The sequence below is a fragment of the Microcebus murinus genome, chromosome 8 (genome assembly GCF_040939455.1).
Source record: "Microcebus murinus isolate Inina chromosome 8, M.murinus_Inina_mat1.0, whole genome shotgun sequence".
NCBI classification, from domain to species: Eukaryota; Metazoa; Chordata; class Mammalia; order Primates; family Cheirogaleidae; genus Microcebus; species Microcebus murinus.
This window is the reverse complement of record NC_134111.1, coordinates 23,405,298-23,425,778: the sequence shown is the minus strand read 5'-3', so window position 1 is coordinate 23,425,778 and position 20,481 is coordinate 23,405,298. Positions and strand designations below refer to the sequence as shown.

At 32.3% G+C, this 20,481-nt stretch overlaps 1 protein-coding gene across 2 annotated transcripts in view; it reads left to right on the top strand.

Moving 5' to 3' along the window:
* Positions 1-20,481, top strand: part of LRP1B (LDL receptor related protein 1B) — a 1,745,675-nt gene that overhangs the window by 1,293,096 nt on the left and 432,098 nt on the right. For both annotated transcript variants that reach the window (XM_020288518.2, XM_076005497.1), the window contains exons 36-40: positions 1,850-1,984; positions 2,571-2,700; positions 19,154-19,280; positions 19,414-19,565; positions 19,862-19,986. In XM_020288518.2, coding sequence (XP_020144107.2) covers positions 1,850-1,984; positions 2,571-2,700; positions 19,154-19,280; positions 19,414-19,565; positions 19,862-19,986 — 669 coding nt within the window. The remainder of the gene's footprint in view (positions 1-1,849; positions 1,985-2,570; positions 2,701-19,153; positions 19,281-19,413; positions 19,566-19,861; positions 19,987-20,481) is intronic.

Sequence of the window (20,481 nt, the reverse complement as noted above, 5' to 3'; positions counted from 1 at the left end):
AGTCATTAGAGAGTTTGCACAGATGGGGCCAGAAATGATCTTACTTATTTTTTAAAAGTGTAACTATAGCCACACTTTTCTTCACTTGGAAAAAAGAATAATGTGGAAAGAGAATTACAGTGACAAAAGTGGAAGGCATTTCTAACCAACAGCTAGAAAGCTATTGCAAAACTTCAGGCAAGAGTTAATAGTGGTCTGGGTTGCAGTATAAGTAATAAGAGTAGAGGGTGTGAGAAGTGGTTGGATAATGGATATGTTTTGAAAGAAGAAGAAAAACAAGAACCAGAAATACTTGGTAATGGAGTAAATAAGAGAGTATTTGGTGAAGGATTGGATGTGGAGCATGAATAAAAGTGATCACAAAGACAATCCTGAAGTTTTTAGCCCAAGAAACAGAGGATGGTATGTACCATCTACCATACCACCATGGCAAGGAGAGCTGCCATGGGGAAAATTGTAAGGGAAGCATGTTTGAGGGAGAAAATCCAGAATTTGTCTTTTGTATATCAAGATTGCCTTTTCTCCACACAAGCAGAGAAACAAAATAGGCAGTTGGACATATGGGTCTAATTTTAGGGACACGTAATGCTTAATAATTATGCAAAAATAATGCTTATTTTTATTGATGGATTCCCCATTTCACTAATGAAAGCATGATAACTGATGCTTTTACAAAATTGGAAAATCAAGTAAGTTCTTGTTTTCTAGATATATATTTGGATAGGGCATCTCTGTTCTACTTCAGACAATTGTGTATCTGATTCAACCATCACTGAGAACAGGGGCTATTTGGATTCTTTTCCCAAATGGGTAAAAGAAAAGACGATAATTCATTTGAAACAGAATCCCAAAACTTACTGATAAATGGCTTTATTATACTAATTGCATTTTCTTTATTTCCATAGTCTGTCACTGTGCCAGCGGGAAATTATATTGGTCTTAAAGGATTTGTTCTTCAAATGGCCATGTAGGTCACAACACAAAAACTTACTTAGTTTGTGGCAAATTTATTATTTCATGATTCGTCCCGAGTGTCTTTCTGGTGGCTGTATTTAAAATCTTTGGTCTATAATTACTACCTCATATGCATATGCATGCACATATATTTCATTTATAATCTTTAGACACATTTCTCATTCAAATATTCAAAACACACTATTATTTAAAGATTCTATGATCACATGGAGCAATTCTTCAAATATTCTTAAGCCCATTTGTAAAATCAGAGTTTGAAAAATAATGTAAGTGGCTTTTAGTAGGGAAACTAGTGACTCAGAAGGAATAATTGGTTGATAAGTATTTTAAAGGCTTTATACATTTTGAATGACCTTATGCTTAAACATCCTTAATATAGGTCAAATGTTCTTTTGTTTCTTTCCATTCCACCTTGAGACAATTTTGAGTTGATTATGGCCAGTAGCATTCTTTTTACTTTAGAAGATTCAGACACAGATATAGTTGTGAAGAGAAAAATTGTTGTCCAAAATAACATGGTTTGATGGTTTGATATCAAGGTTACAAATTCACAAGGGATAAGGATTTACTGAGTTAAAATGAGTAGAAAAATGAATAAAAAATAACAAAGAATTGATAGGCTTTTTCCATAAATATTTCAAAAAATACTTTAAAAATTATTTGACTAACATATAGGTTATTTCTTGTTATTTTTAATACCTTTTTTACTATTTATATCAGTAAATTATCCTGAAGAATACATATCGTCTAGCACTCTGAGGATGATAACCCCCAAAATACTGTTACAATATTATTCTATACATAGGTTACCTTTTATAGCATGTGTTTCTTTCTTTCTTTCTTTCTTTTTTTTTTTCTTCTGTCTTATCCATAGAAAATGATACCATCTACTGGACAGACATGGGCTTCAATAAAATTAGCCGAGCAAAAAGAGATCAAACTTGGAAAGAAGATATCATTACCAATGGCTTGGGAAGAGTGGAAGGGATAGCTATTGACTGGATTGCTGGTATAATCCATGGCTTTTTCTCTTTTTGTTTCACATCTATTTTGTTAGGGGCTCATCCTGCTTCATAACAATTCTTTTCTGACTCATAACATTTTTTCCTGTGTACTTCTAGCCACAGAGGCAATCTCTTTCGCTTTGGCTCCACTCTTTCTAATGCTTTTGAACCTTTGGATAAATGTTTTTATGTAGAAGTACATTATGTAGTGTTAACTTTGCCCAAATCTCCTGAGAGCTTCAGAAGGCAGGTAAACAAAAGTTAGGCATTCTCTTTTGCCTAAAGCCAGTAGAAAGTTAAAATAGATCCCTTCTTTAGGTGGGAAAAGTTTCAATTTATTTTTAACATATAAATGTACCATTATATGGTTTAAATCAGAGATGTGTGAGATTAGGATTGGAAGTATTTGCATATTAGTTTGCTTATAGCTTTCCTGTTTAAGAAATATGCACATTAAAAAAGAATGTGGGAAGTAAACAAGTTCTTGATAGTTATATGAATGCTTATAAATTTAACTTTAGCCATAACCAATAAATAATTTTCTTTCTCACAATTGTATTACAAATGCTTTTATATGTATATTTCTCCTAGGTAACATATATTGGACAGATCATGGTTTCAACTTGATTGAAGTTGCAAGACTCAATGGCTCTTTCCGTTATGTAATTATTTCCCAAGGCCTGGATCAACCAAGATCTATAGCTGTGCACCCAGAAAAAGGGTAATTTTAAGATTTACATATATCTTCTGAGTTTTAAGTGAGTTTTCTTAAGTCCTATTAAGAAAAAAAATCATATTCCTGTTTATTTTTAGCTATAATATCTAAAAAAAATTCTAAAATATCTTACCTAAGCAAAAAAAAAGTTTATTTTCACTTTGCTCATGTATATTTTAGTACATATTTGACAAGATCAGATTTATTAGTCAGTTCTTTTATATAAATCCAAATAATGACACCAACATGTTTTTAGATTTTCAATTCAAACAAACTTCTGCCCTAAAATTTTCATTATTAGAAATTCAATTATTTGTTGAATGAGTAAAATAGCCATTTGGTATGCAACCTTGCTTTCCAATATTTGTAAAACTTCAATTTTCATTTATGTGTCTCTGATATGTATGAACAATTAACATGTTCATTCCAAGTATTTTTTTCTTTTTTTTTGTTTTGAGTTCTAAAAAGTATGTCTACCTGTCTTCTTGACATTTCCATTTGGATGTTTCATGGGCACCCAAATTTTATGTATATAAAATTGAAATGAATTATATCCATCACTGATGGATTTTTACTGATTTTTTTTCTGCTAAATAATTCTATTATCAATCTACCACTCTTTATCTTCACTGCCGTTACTCTAATTGAATGTGATCTCCTATATCTCTGGAATAACATCCCAACTGGCCTCCTAAACTGACCAAAAGCTAAAGTGAGTTTTAAAATATAAACCTGATTACTTAAAACAATTCAAGGAATTCCCATTGCCTGTTGGGTAAAGTCCAAAATCTCTGTTGTGATTTCTCTTAATCAGGCCCTATGTAAACTTTTAGTCCCAAACTCCTGTTATTGCCTTTTTTCTATGTCAATCTTCGTGTATTAATTTTTCACATATTTCTTATTCTCTTCTTCTCTCAGCCTTTGCAAAACATTTTCCTTTTAAATGCAATGCTCTTTTACTATTCTTATGTTGCTAAATTTTATTTACCCTTCCTTGGCTTTGAAAATAGTTTAGATTGTTCTGTGACCCCATAGCACCTATTACTTTCATTTTATAAATTCTATGCACTAATATTTGCTTATTTATTTCTATTAATTTGCCTAGTAGCTGTATTTTTCACTAGACTGGATAAAGTTTCTATTCTTTATTGTATTTGTACTCTATGAAGAGAAGAGCCATGTGTGCTTGCTTTTTTTCTCTATCCTCAGGGCTTAGTAAAGTGGCTGTTAGTGAATAATTAGCTAATAGCTGCTTTTATCTTAAACAATAATATAGAAGTATTCCCTATTTTAAACCTTAATTACTAGCCACTATTGTGTTTCTTGTATTGCTAGAGTGACTAGACTTATTTTTTTTTTAAGAGAAGAAAATTTTATATTAATAGAACTCCTATGCCTTTTGGAGTAGAAGAAAAGTAAATCTATGGTTGATTAAACAAAAGTATGTTAGACAAACCAGAGTAAGAAACACTGATTTATTAATATAATGAAGTCAGATGTATATAAGACATCAAATCGCCTATCATGAAAATCTTCAACCTTTCCTATTTGTTATATATTGTACATACTTTTTCCACTTATTATTTTTTTTTATTTATATCTTTTTTTTTATTTTGGCATATTATGGGGGTACAGATTTTAAGGTTTCAATAAATGCCCTTTCCCCCCCTTTCCCCCCGTCCCCCCACAAGTCTGAGTTTCCAGCATGGCCATCCCCAGATGGTGCACATCTCACTCATTATGTATATATATACCCGGCCCCTCACCCCTCACCCCTGCCCAATACCCTATTACTGTAGTACTTATGTGTCCACTTAGGTGCTACTCAGTTAATACCAGTTTGCTGGTGAATATATGTGGTGCTTGTTTTTTCATTCTTGGGATACTTCACTTAGTAGTGTGGGTTCCAGCTCTAACCAGGAAAATATAAGATGTGCTATATCACCATTGTTTCTTAGAGCTGAATAGTACTCCATGGTATACATATACCACATTTTATTAATCCATTCTTTGATTGATGGGCACTTGGGCTGTTTCCACAGCCTTGCAATTATGAATTGTGCTGCTATAAACATTCGAGTGCAGGTGTCTTTTTTGTAGCGTCATTGGATCTTTTGGGTAGATGCCCCTGGTGGTCTAGTGGTTAGGATTCGGCGCTCTCTCCACTTATTATTATCAATATTATCACTTATTTCACTTTCTTGACAAATGTTATACAATTAAGTCATATTATTATTAATATTACAGAAAGAAAGGAAACAAAGCAAGTTAATATAGGAGAGAGAAATAATGCCCACACATTTGTCACATTTCAAGTTAAAACTAAGGTTACAGTATAAAAATGGAAAAAGTTGCATTTGTTAGAAATACTCCTAGATGCAAGTAACATAATTTAGCTAGAGTGTGTTAAATATATATGAGCTTCCTTTTTTTCACCAAAAAATGAAATATGAAAGTAGATGATTATTGGTAATTATTCAAGTGCTCAACTATCTTTTTATCATTTTAACCACTATGTTAACTAACCTATATTTTATGCTTGGTGTTATTGCCATATTGTTACAGCATGTTGATATATCACCAGGCAGCCTGTCTACATTTAGAGAAGAAGAAGGATAGGATAAAACATCTTTTCATTTCTAAAATGGATTGTGCTATTTGGGAAGAGAAAGGCATTAGTATTAATCCCTTTGTTTTTCCTCAGCCAGAGTGGATTACATGTCTATCCTCAGATCAGTCAATAGCCAAAGGAGAGAGATTATCTTGACATATTTAGACAAATTATGATTTATTGCCCAGGACTAGGGTAAGACCTTGTGGGTATAGATTTTCCAGAGACAATCTAAGGCAGAGAAAACCAACTTTCTTGATTGTTTTACTTCAGTGGTCATCCCCACCCACTCTTCCTTTTAGTTATTTTTCTACTCTTTGACCTCTTAATGTTGGAGTTCCCAAGGGCTCAGTATTTGCTTTTATTCTCTTCTTTATTTCATTTCATCCCATCTAAATATTGAAGATTCTAAAATAGATATACCCAGACCAGACCTCACTTGTGAACTCTAGATTTTTATGTTCAGTTGCACTTTCAATATTTGGAGACTTGTGGCAGATTGTGTTTTCCAAGATAATTACAACAGTATCTGCCATCCCTCATGCATGCTTTTTTTTTTTTTTCTTAACAATGTGACATTGACACTTTTCCAAAAAAGAGATGAAGCCATTTTTCCATACACCTGAATCTGGGTGAGCCTGTGACTATGGTGGAAGTGATACCATGTCATTTCTATGGCTACCATTATAAAAGAAAATAAAACTTCTGCTTGATTCTCTTGAGTTGCTCTTAGAATCCAGCCACTCTGCTGTGAGGAAGCCAAGCAACTCCATGAAGAAGCCACATGTAGGTCTTCCAGCCAACAACCCTCGCTAAGGTCCCAGCTGATAGCCATCACCAATCGCCAGACATGTTGTGTAACTGACCCTTAAAATGATTCCAGTTCCCAGCTCTTATGTCACTTCAGCTTGGTGCCACTGCAGCTGATGTGAAGAAGTGATGAATTGCTCTTGCTGAACTATACCCAAATTGAAGATTCATGAGCAAATTAATTATTATTGTTTAAAGCCTCTAAATTTGAGGTGGTATGTTACAAAGCATAATAAGTAACTGGAAGAAGATCCAATAGAAACCTTAACCTTAATATATCCAAAATTAACAGAATCTTTCTCTACAATTATAACTTCTTCATCAGTTGATGGCAATTCTATTCTTTCATTTATTCAGGACAAATCATTTGATATCATCTTTGATGTTTCTCTAATATACTCTACATTCAGCATATAAGGAAATTCTGTTAACTTCAAAATACATTCTCACTCTACCTACTTCTCATAATTTCCATTGCTACCATCCTAGCCTGAGCCATTATCATCTCTTGCCAGGATTTCTGAGTAGTGGTTTACCATTTTTTATTCTCATACTCCCACAATCTGTTCTTCATGTGGTAGCATAATGATCCTTCTGGAATGTAAATAGTGTTTGTCATTTCTTTGCTCAAAATTCACCACTGGATCCCTTTTCACTTTGTTTGAAAGCTTACATCAAATGTAGAGTGGTATTATTTCTTTCATTTAACAGAAAAGGAAACTGAATTAGCAATTTTAAATACATTACTTTTTTGATATATGGTAGAGTTAGCTTTTTCAAAGATTCCAAGGATTTTGCTATATATTATGTATGTATGTGTTCTGCACATATACATATATGCTGTTATATGTTACAGAATTTAATAAACAAAAATATCAAACATATAAGAAAACAGTTTTGATAGTTTCAGGGATAAATTACAACAGCTTAAAAATTAAAACCACAGGTGAAAGTGATAATAAACAATGAGAAAAGACTGAAAAAAAATAAGTGTGGAGGTCTATACCATAGTCTCCAGTTGGGTCTGACTTCCTTTTGTATATCCTCCTGTCTACTACTGCATGCTTATAAACTCATGCCACTAGATGTTGAGACTGGGGAAGAGGGGAGTGTAATTTTGTTTAATTTCAAAAATAAAATATATGACTCAGTTGAATGTGCCCACATCATACCTCTGTAAATGAAAATGTCCTCTTCCAATATGATGATGTTTTAAAAATCTCTTTAAATTATAATTAATAATCAAATAATAAATCATTATGGCCTTGAAAGAGAAAAGTTTATAATTTATGAATGATTATTCTAATGTCAAGGATTAAGATAAGTGCAATGTTCTATAATCTCATAGATACATAGGAAATGGATGTTTATTTCTAACAATTTATTTTCTTTATATTTACAATAAATCCATTTGCACTGTCAGACTTACACACTTGTATAGAACCTCTTGTGCCTAGCCTAGTTTAGATTCATGCAGTTCAATTTAACAAGCCTTTTGCTGCCACTTATCAATCTGTAGGTTTCTTTTTTAGTTCGTACTGAAACCAAGTGTATACCCCCAAGTTGATATTCTGGAGCTCCTTTTCCTTAAGTATCTCTTATCTTTCCACATACATGTTAGCATATGATTATAGCTACTTCTCTCTAGGTTGATTGAGAACATTAGACAAAGGAATCTTCATATATTCCACTTTTTGTCAGTTTATTCAGTGAATGCTTATGGAGAGCTAGGCACTGTGAGCCAGGACATGGCGGCATCCTCCCATGTCCTCCTCAGCCTTCATTTCAGTACATCTTGACACAATAGCATTACATATGACAGACACTGGTAGGCACTCTGAAGTATGCTGGTGTTAATAAGATGTTGTCCCTATTCACAGTGCGTTTCCTGTTTAAACTGGGAGTTTAAACAAATACGATAATTTCAGTTAAAGGAATCATCACATTTTATTAAGTAAGACATTTTAGACAATAAAAGATAATTGATCTAACTCAAACTTAAATCTCATATCCAAATCTCAGGTTGAAGTAACAATTTTTATAAGACAATTATAAAATTACCTTGGGTTTAAAGCAAAAAGTGATAGTATATAATTAGAGTAGGTAGTAAAAGTTAGGGTAGTAGCAGCAATGGTGGTGATTAATAGAGGCTTTGTGAGGAGGCTGGAAGGAGTAAGAGGTTTCTGATATGGGATAGGGTTCTATATTATATGAAGAAGAAATAGAATAATCTATATTATATAGTTCTATATTGTATGAAGAAGAAATAGAATAGAATAGAATAGAATAGAATAGAATAGAATAGAATAGAATAGAATAGAATAGAATAGAATAAGTAGAATAACACAAAAATACTTTGGTAGTGGCAAAGCAAAAACCATCGGCAAGAGTGTAGGTATATAAGGTACGAGGAGTAGGAAAGAGTAGGTAATGTGGCTGGAAGATAACTTGGGGCCATAAAATGGTTTGTAGGTTTCTTTGAAGTAAGGAATTCTGAAGTATGGTAGTCCATCATCCCTCTGAAGCAAAGAGGAGGGTTCTTTCCCTGCCCTCAAGGCAAGTAATGGAGACATCTAGAAATAAATATATATGAGGGATACTAAAATAAAAAAGAGTAGTAAATTAAAAAAAAAAAGGTGTCCCCTTTACACTGCAAGTCCCAAGGCCAAGAGGAGTCAGGTTGGAGAGAGCGCAGAGAATGTTAACAGAGATATGAAATTTAAGTTTCAATTTAGAAAGATTTGCCTTTTTTGCTTGGAAGTGAATCTTAATTAATAATATAATACTGTTCATTTAATGGTAATCGATTGGAAAATTATGGGATTTTCCTGAGATAGTAAAGCCTGGAGAAGAGAAATCCAGTGGGGCATAGATTGATAAATATAAAGTTTTATTACTTACTCTAACAGAGTTTAGATTCTATAATAAACCATGATAGTGGATGAGATTATCCAAGAAAGAATACAGAAGAAGTCTTAAGAAAAATAATGAAGAATATAGATGGAATGATTAAGAGAGAGAGAGAAAAAAGGAGAGAAAATATTAGTTCATAATAAGGCAAAACTGAGAGAACAAAAAACCCATCCAAGTCTTCAGAAAATTGCTGAATTATAAAAGTCAAGGGAAGAGAGTTTAAGGAAAAAGAATGTGCCAACAGTAAAGAAGTCAGGAGAGATAAAAAGCAGAGAACAGAACATGTAACTGGTGATCAGGGTGATGTTGTTTATTGTTATCAATTTCAGGAGATTGGTAAGGACAGAAGTAAAATATAAAGAATTAATAATTAAAAGATAATTAGAAAGTAGAGCTAGCATATATAGACTACACTGGCAGAAACTTGGCCAATGAATGGGAAGAGATAGAAATAGGAGATACGTTAAGAAGATAATAGGGTATAGAGAAAGTTTTCTTGTTTTAGTATGTGAGAGAGGGAACACTGCACATATTCTTAGGCAGAGGGGAAGAAATTGGTAGAAAGGAAGAGGGTAGAAATGAATGTAAGGAGGAGACAAATTCCAGGGAGTTTAGGAGGAACCTTGACCAGGAAGAAGCAATAGGTAAGCAAGAAGAATAGGGGACAGACAAGATTTATGTCTTGGTATCTAAGGAAAAAAAAAAAAATCCTAGAATGAGAATTCTCAATTCAGGAAACAAAAATAAGCAGGAGAAGAAAGGGGGGAAATCAAATAAATGTTTAATTTGAGCAAAGTCTAGATCTCAGAGGTATCCCTTTGGAGACTCAAGAGTGTAAACTTTACATCAAAACAAAGGAACTTTCAGACTCTCCATTAGTTACCCAGTGGATAAAGGCCACCCTGGGGAGACATGCACTCCTAAGATTTTTGGCTCTCAGCACTTGTGGAAGCAGAGATTCTAGTGGCCCAAAGGGTGGCCCAAAGGTAGTGCTCCAAAGATAGTTGTCTATGTAAGCTGTTTGAGGCAAACGATACAGAAACTGGGCACCCGAGCGTGCAGAAATGGTAAACAGCATCCGAGGGTGTTTATATGTAGCGCTGACAGTTTCCACTGCAGTTTGGACATTTACATTTTTACATTTACCTTTGATATCTCTCTAAATATCTTCGTCTCAAATGCCTATACCCATTTAGATTATTGGAGGAATAAACGAGGTATATGCTAGTTCTCTTACCCTTCCTCTTTGGTGATGGAGTGAAAGAAGAGATAGAATATTGGGATAGAATGTATCTTAGAAGTTAAATTAGAGAAATTGAAGAAACATCTGATCATCTATAAGTAAGGTTAGCAGCTTTAAGTAAATAGGTTAAGTTTTATCATAATTATTGAATATTTTCCACAATAAAGAATAAAAGAATTTTCAAGCAACATGAGACCAGCTGGGATGGATTTCTATTTTAGAATCAAAGCAGGATGTTTATAATAATAATGATGTTTGATAACTTAGAGGTAGTAACAAAAAAAAAAAAAAAAAGGTAAAAACAAGCCAAAAAGAAAGGAGGAGGTGACAGATTCAAAGTTAGTAGTTGCAATGGATTAGCTATGAGTTACCAGTCAGAAGATGAGGCCTGGAAGCTAATGCTGGATTAGTGGGAAACCAAGAGCAAGAAACCAGGGTGAGGGTGGAGAGAGAAGCGTTCCGCAGTTATGAACGACCAAGACAGCTCTATAAATTAAGAGAGGTTGATTTTAGAATTGGTGAAATTAGAAGTAGGGTATTTTAATGTCATAATTGGGATTAATTTGTGGCCTTGTTTATGTAAAGCAGAGACAAAGGGAGATATAGGTCCCTGGAAAAATAAAGAAGAGCTATGAGCTGGGGTGTTCATGGGATTATCAATATGAGTTGTAAAGTTTGTAGTGTCAGCTGTGGAGGAGGAAGATGGAAAAGCTCTCCGCCAGTAGTAAAGCAATGAAATAAATTTGGTATGTAATTGGGTAGGTGTCGATGTGGTGGTTTGGGAAAATGTAATGTGTGAATTCAGGCTGTGAATGTTTAAATGAGTGTAACTGCAGACAAAGTTTTGTTTCTTGTTTAAAATGACTTTTCCACTTTTATACTGGATACAATGGCATCTCCTTTCCTCAGACATTTCGTGCAATAACTGTTCTCTTCAATAGTCTTCAAGTTGTTCCTTGTAGGAAAGCCTTTCCCTTTTGCTTTCAAATAGTCTCAGATCCATCTTATTTGAAAAAGTATTAGTCAATTCCACATGTTTACATCTCAACTTCTTAGAATAGTGATCTATTCTCATTTTCTCATCATAGGACCCCTGAAATGTGTCTTCAGCTTCTGTTATTATCCAGAAATTTCTAAGTTTTTCTAAAGCCAGGTCAAGAGATTTTCTTTCAGGTTTTTATACCACTTGCCTTCTTCCAGACATTTTTTTCTATTGACTATCCACTCAAGAATTTCTTTTTTCTGTTAACCTTCTCTGACCCTGGGTCTTCTGGTTTTCTCTGACCTCCCCCATATAGCTCCTGTGAGCATTCGAGTTTATTCTCTTTCTCTTCATTTAAGGCTTTGTATGCCATTCTCTCTGCTATACTTATCTTTTAAACTGATATTTTAAAAAAAAATTTAATTTTATGTTTTTTACTTTAATCACCTCTTATACTGTAAGATATACAAAATTTAAATAAATATATGCAAAATATAAATATATGTAAAATGTAATTAAAATCTCATTTTTCTCTCTTTATTTATATTTCCAATTTTCTTTAGAATCATTTATTTGAATGTCTGTCACTAAAACTTAACATGTCCTCCTACCTCCCATATACTGACTTATTTTTCTAAAAATGGGAGGCTGGGCACAGTGGCTCACTCATCCAGTACTCTGGGAGGCCAAGGCAGGAGGATCACTTGAGGTCAGAAGTTGGAAACCAGCCTGAGCAAAAGCGAGACCCTGTCTCTACTAAAAAAAGAAAAAAATCAACTAGGTGTGATGACATACGCCTGTAGTTCCAGCTACTCAGGTGTGGTGGCATGTGCCTTTAGTCCCAGCTACTAGGGAGGCTGAGGCAGGAGGATTTCTTCACCCAGAGTTTGAGGCTGCAGTGAGCTATGATGATGCCACTGCACTCTAGCCAAGCCTACAGAGCAAGACTCTGCCAAAAACAAAAACAAAAACAAAAACAAAAACAAAACATAACAGAAAAGAAAATGATGGCATCTATTTTGTGTCATCACGAAACAGATTGAAACTTCAGATTTTCCATAGTTTTTTTGTCATCTATTTCTATGTTTTGAGTTATCACAAAAGAGATTGAAACTTTAGATTTTATTGTAGGTTTTCATCACCTATTTCCATCTGTCACCAAATCATGTCATTTTTCTCTTCAGATGTTTGTCAGATTTTCCATTTCTCTTCATTGCAACTACCACCTCAGCACTGACTCAGCAGGAGGACCTCCATAAATGTTACTGACTTCTTAATTTTGAGCCCCCAAAACAAGATTTACATTTGAGTCCACAAAACAAATGTTTGACAAATGTAACATTATGTAAATATTGTTTTACTATATACCTTCACTTCATAAAAGCACTACTTAATTATTAACTAAGTCACATGGATAAATATTTTTCTACGTTCATAGTTAAGAATAGACACATCTATTTAAATGTTGTTTTATTTGCAGGAAATATTTATAACTGTTTAGAAATATTAGTGATACATATCTCCCTATACTTTGTCCACATGTTTATGGACTTGAATTCAGAGGGGAAAAAAGCTTAAAAATGAAGAGCCTTGTTAAATTATTCAAACATTAATTTCCAAGTAATATTACATAAAGATTTAAGTGTCAAAATTCATATCATAGGAATAAGGTATAGCATTTAATATTCTGTTTGAAGTTAAAACATGGCAGGTGGTATTGCCAAGGGAAAAGGTGAACCATAATGGAGTAAATTAGCTGAATCCAAGATATAAATGTGCCTTGGAAAGTGGGCATGAAACCTGTTTTTGAACAATGGAGACCTGAGGTCTTTTAAAGTGTAGCCAAAAGGAAAATAGGAACCATGGGTGAGTGTAGTTTAACTGAAAAGAATCAGTTTTTACCATCCATTATCTTGTACTTTTTGTTGGTTAGGCTTCACTTCCTTTTTGAAAAATTGAAATGTAATAATTTTCTTTATGCTAAAAATCCATCTTCTGCTAACAACAACAAAATGATGTATAGGAAGTCACAGTATGATATTGGAAAATTTGGTTAAGCTCCTTTGCTACATATGTCTAAGTGAAGCACAAATACTGTGATTTTTTTTTTTCCTTTTAAGCACCAGGATGTATATTGCCCCTCTTAATTCAGCTTTATATTTCTGGGACTGTAAATAACATGCTGACAAGTTTTTCAGTCCATGGCAAAGATTCAAATTGACGTGGGATTTCCTGTTCTGCAAGTACATATTTTCAAATGGTCTTGGATTAATTATGTATATATTTTTGCAATATGCTCAACAATATACAAAAGGTCTTGGCTCACAGTTTAATATCTGTTGGAGTAGTAAGAGCATAGTGTAGTTTCATACTGTCTCTTAAAGTGCATTTTGCATCTTAAGGCAAGGCAACACATATGAAAAAGAAACGGAATAAATTTGATTTATGAGAGAAATAATGGTGGGCAAGATAGGTTACAGGTCATGAAACAAATTAAAATTTCCTTATAATATTTTGAGAATCCTAAATCAGCTCATGAGCTCTAGGAATCTAGGCTCTAGATGGCTAGATGTTAAATATTTGGAAAATTTGTAGTTAGGGGGAAACATTGAATATTATATATTGAATATGCCAAAAATGCATAAAATATGGATCATTCACTCAAGAAAATCATAAACATGTGAATGACAAGTTAATATCTTAACTATATTTAAGTATTTGTATATGTATCTGTTTAAATAAACAAATGGGCAATAAGGAAAGGCATAAATACATATATCAAATAAGAAACTATAATATAGTGTGATAAGCATAATGTGCTATGGGATTATAGATGCCAAAGCAATTTTTCTTTTTGAAGAATTTTCTTCCAGACTTCTCCAGTATGTGCTTTCCATATACACATAATATTTGTTCTATGTAATTATTCAATATTGCAATGTAGTGAGTCAAGAAGGAATTAAATGTATGCTTAAGAATAACAGACTCAGAAAGAGACCTGAAGAACAAATTTTAACTTAAAAGTATTTTTTTAAGCTTAAACATAAAGGCCAACCCAAATGGCTTATATCTTTATTTTTGGCTTGAAAGAAAAATTTATTTCTGAAGTTGTTTATAGGAATGGCAGCTTTTCGCACCACAGGACTTCAACATTTTCCTTGTTGAAGTTCCTACTTTCATGACTTACAGAGACTCACTGCTAGCAAGTTTTAAGCATTTCTGTTAGCATTTTTCTCAGGTACTTCTTTATTTACTCATCTGCCTCTGCCATTAAATACTGAGCTTCATGAGGGTTCCTAAGTTCAATTGCATCATTAGGTCCTAACATCTAATAGTTACCTAATTAAATATTTATTGAATAAACCTGAGTGCAAAAAAGAATACATTTGAGACTCAACCACAAAACCAAAAACAAGAACAAAAAATTTGAAAAGTTCGGTAATGTTTAAGGGTGTACTGGTTCTTTATTCCCTTCCTTTTAGCAGTGTTCTGTTATCTGTGATTAAGGGTTTCTTTCTTTCTTCTTCTTTTTTAATAGTATAGGATTCTTTAAGCAATAGTAACATATTTAGGACTTGAAAAGTAATTTGGGGTTGGCATGTAATAATATTTCTCAAAACAAAACTGCACACAAGCGAAGAAAAAGAAAACATGAAGAAGGCATCACAGGAATAGAGAAGGTTCTACATTCCATTTTATTACTCACAGGGGATGGAGAATGGCAATTCATGTACTCATGAAATGTATTCAGACTTTTACAATATTTTTTTCTTTTTTTTTGTTTTACTATTTTATTTATTATTATTTTTTTTTATTTTGGCATATTATGGGGGTACAGATTTTAAGGTATTATATTATTTCACTTACTCTCTGAAGATGGAGACATGGACATATTGACCTAAAAGGTATTCAGTTAGTATGAATACTAAGTGATTCTAGTTAATCTGCTAAGAAGTTGAACATTGCAGGCAGATTTTGTCAAATGAAAAGCTCATTCTCAAGTAAAGGCTAGCTGCTATTGTTAATCTGTAGGGTCTTTATTTTTCTTTGCTTTTTGTTTTTTTTTTTACTTTTGCAGATAGGATAACCCACTGTTGACCTCTGCTCTAGGAGAGGACATATGAAATTCTTGATTTTCTTCTTGAGCAAGGTCAACTGCTCACAAAAAAGAATTATCTGATCTTCACTTTTATGCCATAATGAAAAATTTTGATTTACTCAGGTTTTATTTAGTATGTCTGCCAAATATCTCAATCATGCTCATTTAGGGAAGGCCAAGGAGTAGAAAGAAATGGTGAGTATATTATAAAAATTGTAACCGAAATCTCACCTCCAGGAAAGAGTTTAGCAGTCAAAAAAGAGAATTTTAAATTCAAAGAAAATGACTGATTCAAATTAGTTTTGCTTTTCATTGTCATTCGTAAGTCTAAAGTATATCATTAAATACTGTTTCTCCTTTAGCAACTTTGACAGTCATTCTTCACTTTTTCCCCACACTTCTTTACCTTTCCACCTCCAAAATCAGAGCTTTGTTACTAGTGTTAGTTAGCTGTGTTTCTCAAAAAAATTTCCTTGAAATTATACAACAGCATTTTTAATAACTTGAATGCATATGTTAAAGCTTGAATATAGCTAATTGTGACAGAAAAAAATTCTCTTTTCTTGATAAGTATACCTGTGTCTAAAGTAATTTTGACATTTGCAGAATTGTCGTATGATAAATTAACTTTTAGAGCCCAGTAAGCGTATGCTAACAAGCCTTTGGGAACTCAAGTGCTACCAAATGGGATCTTTTTACCTGTTATTCAAATATCAATAATTAATTTGAAATGTGTTCATTGTACTTTTTTCCTGCCAAGAACATATGTGTTTAATTAAGAGAATAGGGATATTTATATTATGATGGTTTCTGATAGTATTGCTATAATTCTTCAGGTCACTTTTTAATGTCTCTTTTTAAATTTTATGTTGTTAAATTCTGTAAGTGCAAGCTCATATAAAGAAAGAAATTTTCAGTTTAGTTTAATAAATAATTTATTATTCAAAGCAAATTTATTTATATAGTATATCATTTGATTTTGACAGTTTTGAAAATTTCTGGATTTTGGATGTATTTTTAGGGCTAGATTTATCGAGCCAATACTCTAAAATCGGTTTTCTTGGCCACATGATATAATCCTGCAAACACTGAATAAGCACAAAACTTGAGCTCAGATGGGGAAAAAGTTAATAGTAATTTCATCACTGAATATTAATTTCCATGGGGTCTCAGAAAACGGTGATAAGTATTTTCATTTCTTCCTATTGCTGCAGACCTAATTTAGATATCAAGAATCTATGTTCATTAACAATCTCTCCTTGCATCCATGTAAATTCTTAACTTAAATTTTAAGTTTCTCCCTGCAGTTTTACAGGCTTACAAAGTATTCTTTCTCTACATTGGTTTATAATCCCCAAATAGTATATTCAATTCCTTACTTTCAATTTCAGTTTAAGGAGCAAATAAATAATTCTTTGCTTGATATTAATAAAATGTTGCTTAATTTTGATAGGTTTAAACTGTTTTAGTTTTATTAAGTTTTTAAATGTTTTAACCATATAAGTGATTCTCACATAGATTTGGCTGCATATATTATGATAATTCATCAAATTCCTACTTTTTTCATAGAGAAAGTATATATAAAATAAGGATTCAAAATAGTTTTATAGAATAATTTTTATAAAATTTTATTGATATGCATCTAAGCCTCTTGCATGAAAGTATTACACATTAAAAATGGATAGGGACTACTTGGAAAAAGAGAGATTTTGTTTCTCAACATGATGAACTTTTTCATGTTTTGTTTTGTGGTTTTAAATATGTAGATTTCTTGTTATATTCCTGATAGCTAAGGAAAAATAACATTTGATATAAGATTATTATATTCTTGTGTTATCTTTCTATTTGGTAGAACAACATATTATAGAGAAAACAGTGGAAGCCTGGATTAGTAAAGCCTGAATATAGTTCTTGGCTTGCCCCTTTTTGGCCATGTGACTGTGATTCACTAACTTCCTGAATCCTAACTTCCATAGCTGTGAGAATTAGGGCTGTGTTCCCTAGTTTATTTGGCCTACTCATGCAATTTTATGTAATAATAATATTTTTATGACTCAGTACCTTTGAAAGTAGATTAATATTAAGTAAATCATTTATTATATACATTTCTTTTCATATTTGAACTTTGGAGTATGTTAAAAGTAGACAGTAAGAGTCAGATTGAATGAATAAGCACATATCTGTTCTGGCTCCTGAAGTACTTCCTTCATAGTGTGACAAAACTTGCCATTTTAACACAATGACATTTTTCCTTAAAAGTTTAAATGGTGCAATAAATTTTATCTCCTAGCTATTTTATTTTAAATAATATTTTCAATCCAATGAGAGTATACCTTAAACTCTTAAAAATCTCGACTTTAATAAACATGTAGAGATTTTTTATACCTTCTTCACCAAAATCATATCAAGAAAATATTGATTGGATTTTCTGCTACAAAGTTTTCTCTTTCTGACTTATAGAGTTTGTAAACAAGAATGAAATTATCTTCAGTATTAACATACTTGGGATTCCAGCCATGTATCTTTTTTGTTTGTTTGTAGAATTCTAACAGATTTATGTTATACAACATTTAAAAATCAACTACTAGAATGAATCAAAACAATATGCATAAAGATAATGCATTTATTTTTATTTAGTTTATGTATTGTTTTTCATGGTTAAATAATAATTCTGTTGAGTACATCCAAAATATGAATGTAGGTCTTTACTTTTTCTATATGCAATCTCACTGACTTTTTCTTGTATATAATAATTCACATCTATGTATTCAAAATATGCAGAGAGATACACACTCATTACTGAATAAATAATTTCCATGTTTTTTCTAAACTTTAGTCATTGTTGGTGTCTGATACTTACATAAAGACTTCAGTGGACACAACTTCAAATTAATAGTGAATCATATTTAGTTAAAAGCATGGATTTCTATACTGTTCTATAAAGACTGAACTTATTGAATGAATGAATAGAAATAATACATGGATTATAACTTTCTATTTTTCTACATTTCATTTTTTAACATGTTTTATTTTGGGATACTCTACATTTTCTTTGTGTATTATTTTCCTTCCACATTCCTCCCACATCACATTTGGTTTTACAAGATTACTAAAATAAAAATTTATGCTTTTGTATGAAACCATATTTTAAGATAACTTCGCCAGATAATTTATAAATTCAGTTGAGAATTGTTGCATTTGGCAGTGTAAGTGGACAGAATTAGAAAGTTATGATGTATCTATGTATATAAATTCATAAACATTTATTTACCACTAATGTGTATTTTTTTTTAAATTTCTAATTACCTGGTATTATAGGTATAATAATGAATAAAGAAGAGAAAAAAATCATTGTCCTCATTGAGCTTATAGTTAGTAGGTACAAAAAATAATAATAACTAACAATATAAAGAAATGCAAGTGTAAAGTTGACACTGTAATCCATGTTATGAAGCAGAATACATGGTACAGTGATCAGGGAGGATAGAGAAAACTTGAAAGAAATACTTATGGTAGAAAAACAGAAAGTAATTAAGGCAAACAGGTTAAAGAATAGCATGTCAGACATGAAATACCATGTAGAAACAATATTTTGGTAAGATTTTGATTCTATCTTGGTGATTTTTATGGCTGGCTAAATATTTTTAGTAATCAAAATTATTTTATTGCAAACAAACACATTTGTATATTAATTTCTGAAATATATTATTTTTGTTCTGTTAATGTGAATGTTACTGCTATTATTAGTAATGCCTTTTTGTATGTATCTTCATATTACTATAATCAACAATTTAATTTCAGCCTCTTGTTCTGGACCGAATGGGGACAGATACCCTGCATTGGAAAGGCTCGCTTAGATGGCTCAGAGAAGGTTGTCCTTGTAAGCATGGGAATAGCGTGGCCTAATGGCATCTCCATTGACTATGAGGTCTGTTGGATCTTTAAAAAATACTTAAAGTGCATTAACTGAAAACTTGCATTAACCCATTTTACTGTTTACTTATTTTCTTAACAAAATAATCAAAAATATCTTATAATATTACTTTTCAATTGATCTTTAGGAAAATAAACTGTACTGGTGTGATGCTCGTGCAGACAAGATAGAGAGAATCGACCTTGAAACTGGAGGGAATCGTGAGATGGTGCTGTCAGGGAACAATGTGGATATGTTTTCAGTTGCAGTCTTTGGGGCTTACATCTACTGGTCTGACAGGTAATTTATTTTTTCATAAGCGTTTCAGTCTCAAAATGTTATTTTAGTGCCAGTTGCTTTACCCTTGTAGGATTAGCCATTTCTTACCAAGGTCACAAAAAGGATCTCACAAAGCCATGTAATTTCCACAGAAAAGGCAGGCACTCCTGCTATTCCAGACTCATGCATTTCAATGTCACAGACTATAGTTGGTTTCTTTTCTTTCTGTTGTGCCATCTGTTATCTTCAGCTTAAATAACTGTCTTGGTTTTAATTAGTTGAAGATTGCTGATCATGTACGTTCAACTTTTTGGCAGAGCACATGCCAACGGGTCCGTCAGAAGGGGCCACAAGAATGATGCCACAGAGACGGTGACCATGAGAACTGGCCTTGGAGTCAATTTGAAGGAGGTTAAAATCTTTAACCGAGTAAGAGAGAAAGGTCAGCGCTCTTAAAAAATTATATAATAAATGTATTTTGTGTTATTTTTCTCCCATTTTTTAAAAACATTTGTCAAATTTAAGTCAGGGATTCTAATATGAGTCTGAAACCTCAAAACCCTATCTTTGTTTATATATAATTTCTCGTAAAAATTATATAATAACCTAATAAAAAGTATGTATAATAGTTCATACTTAAATATATTTCCCTTTTTATATGTAAGTATATTTGCCTAGGACTTGTACATGCCTAGGCCTGTCTTGAATATAGGTTTTGGCTCAGTAACATAGAAAGACTTCATGAATGTAGTGATTTGACAAAAAATTAAAAGCACAATTAAGACATTAGATAGTAAAAAGCAGTTGAAAATTTTGTTTTGGATTATCTTTTAATATATAAAGTAATTATAGCCCCAGAAGGTGATGTTAGTGTAAAATATTTCTGAAGTCATCATTTCCTTAAAATGTATACTTTGAAACTGAAAAGGCAATGATT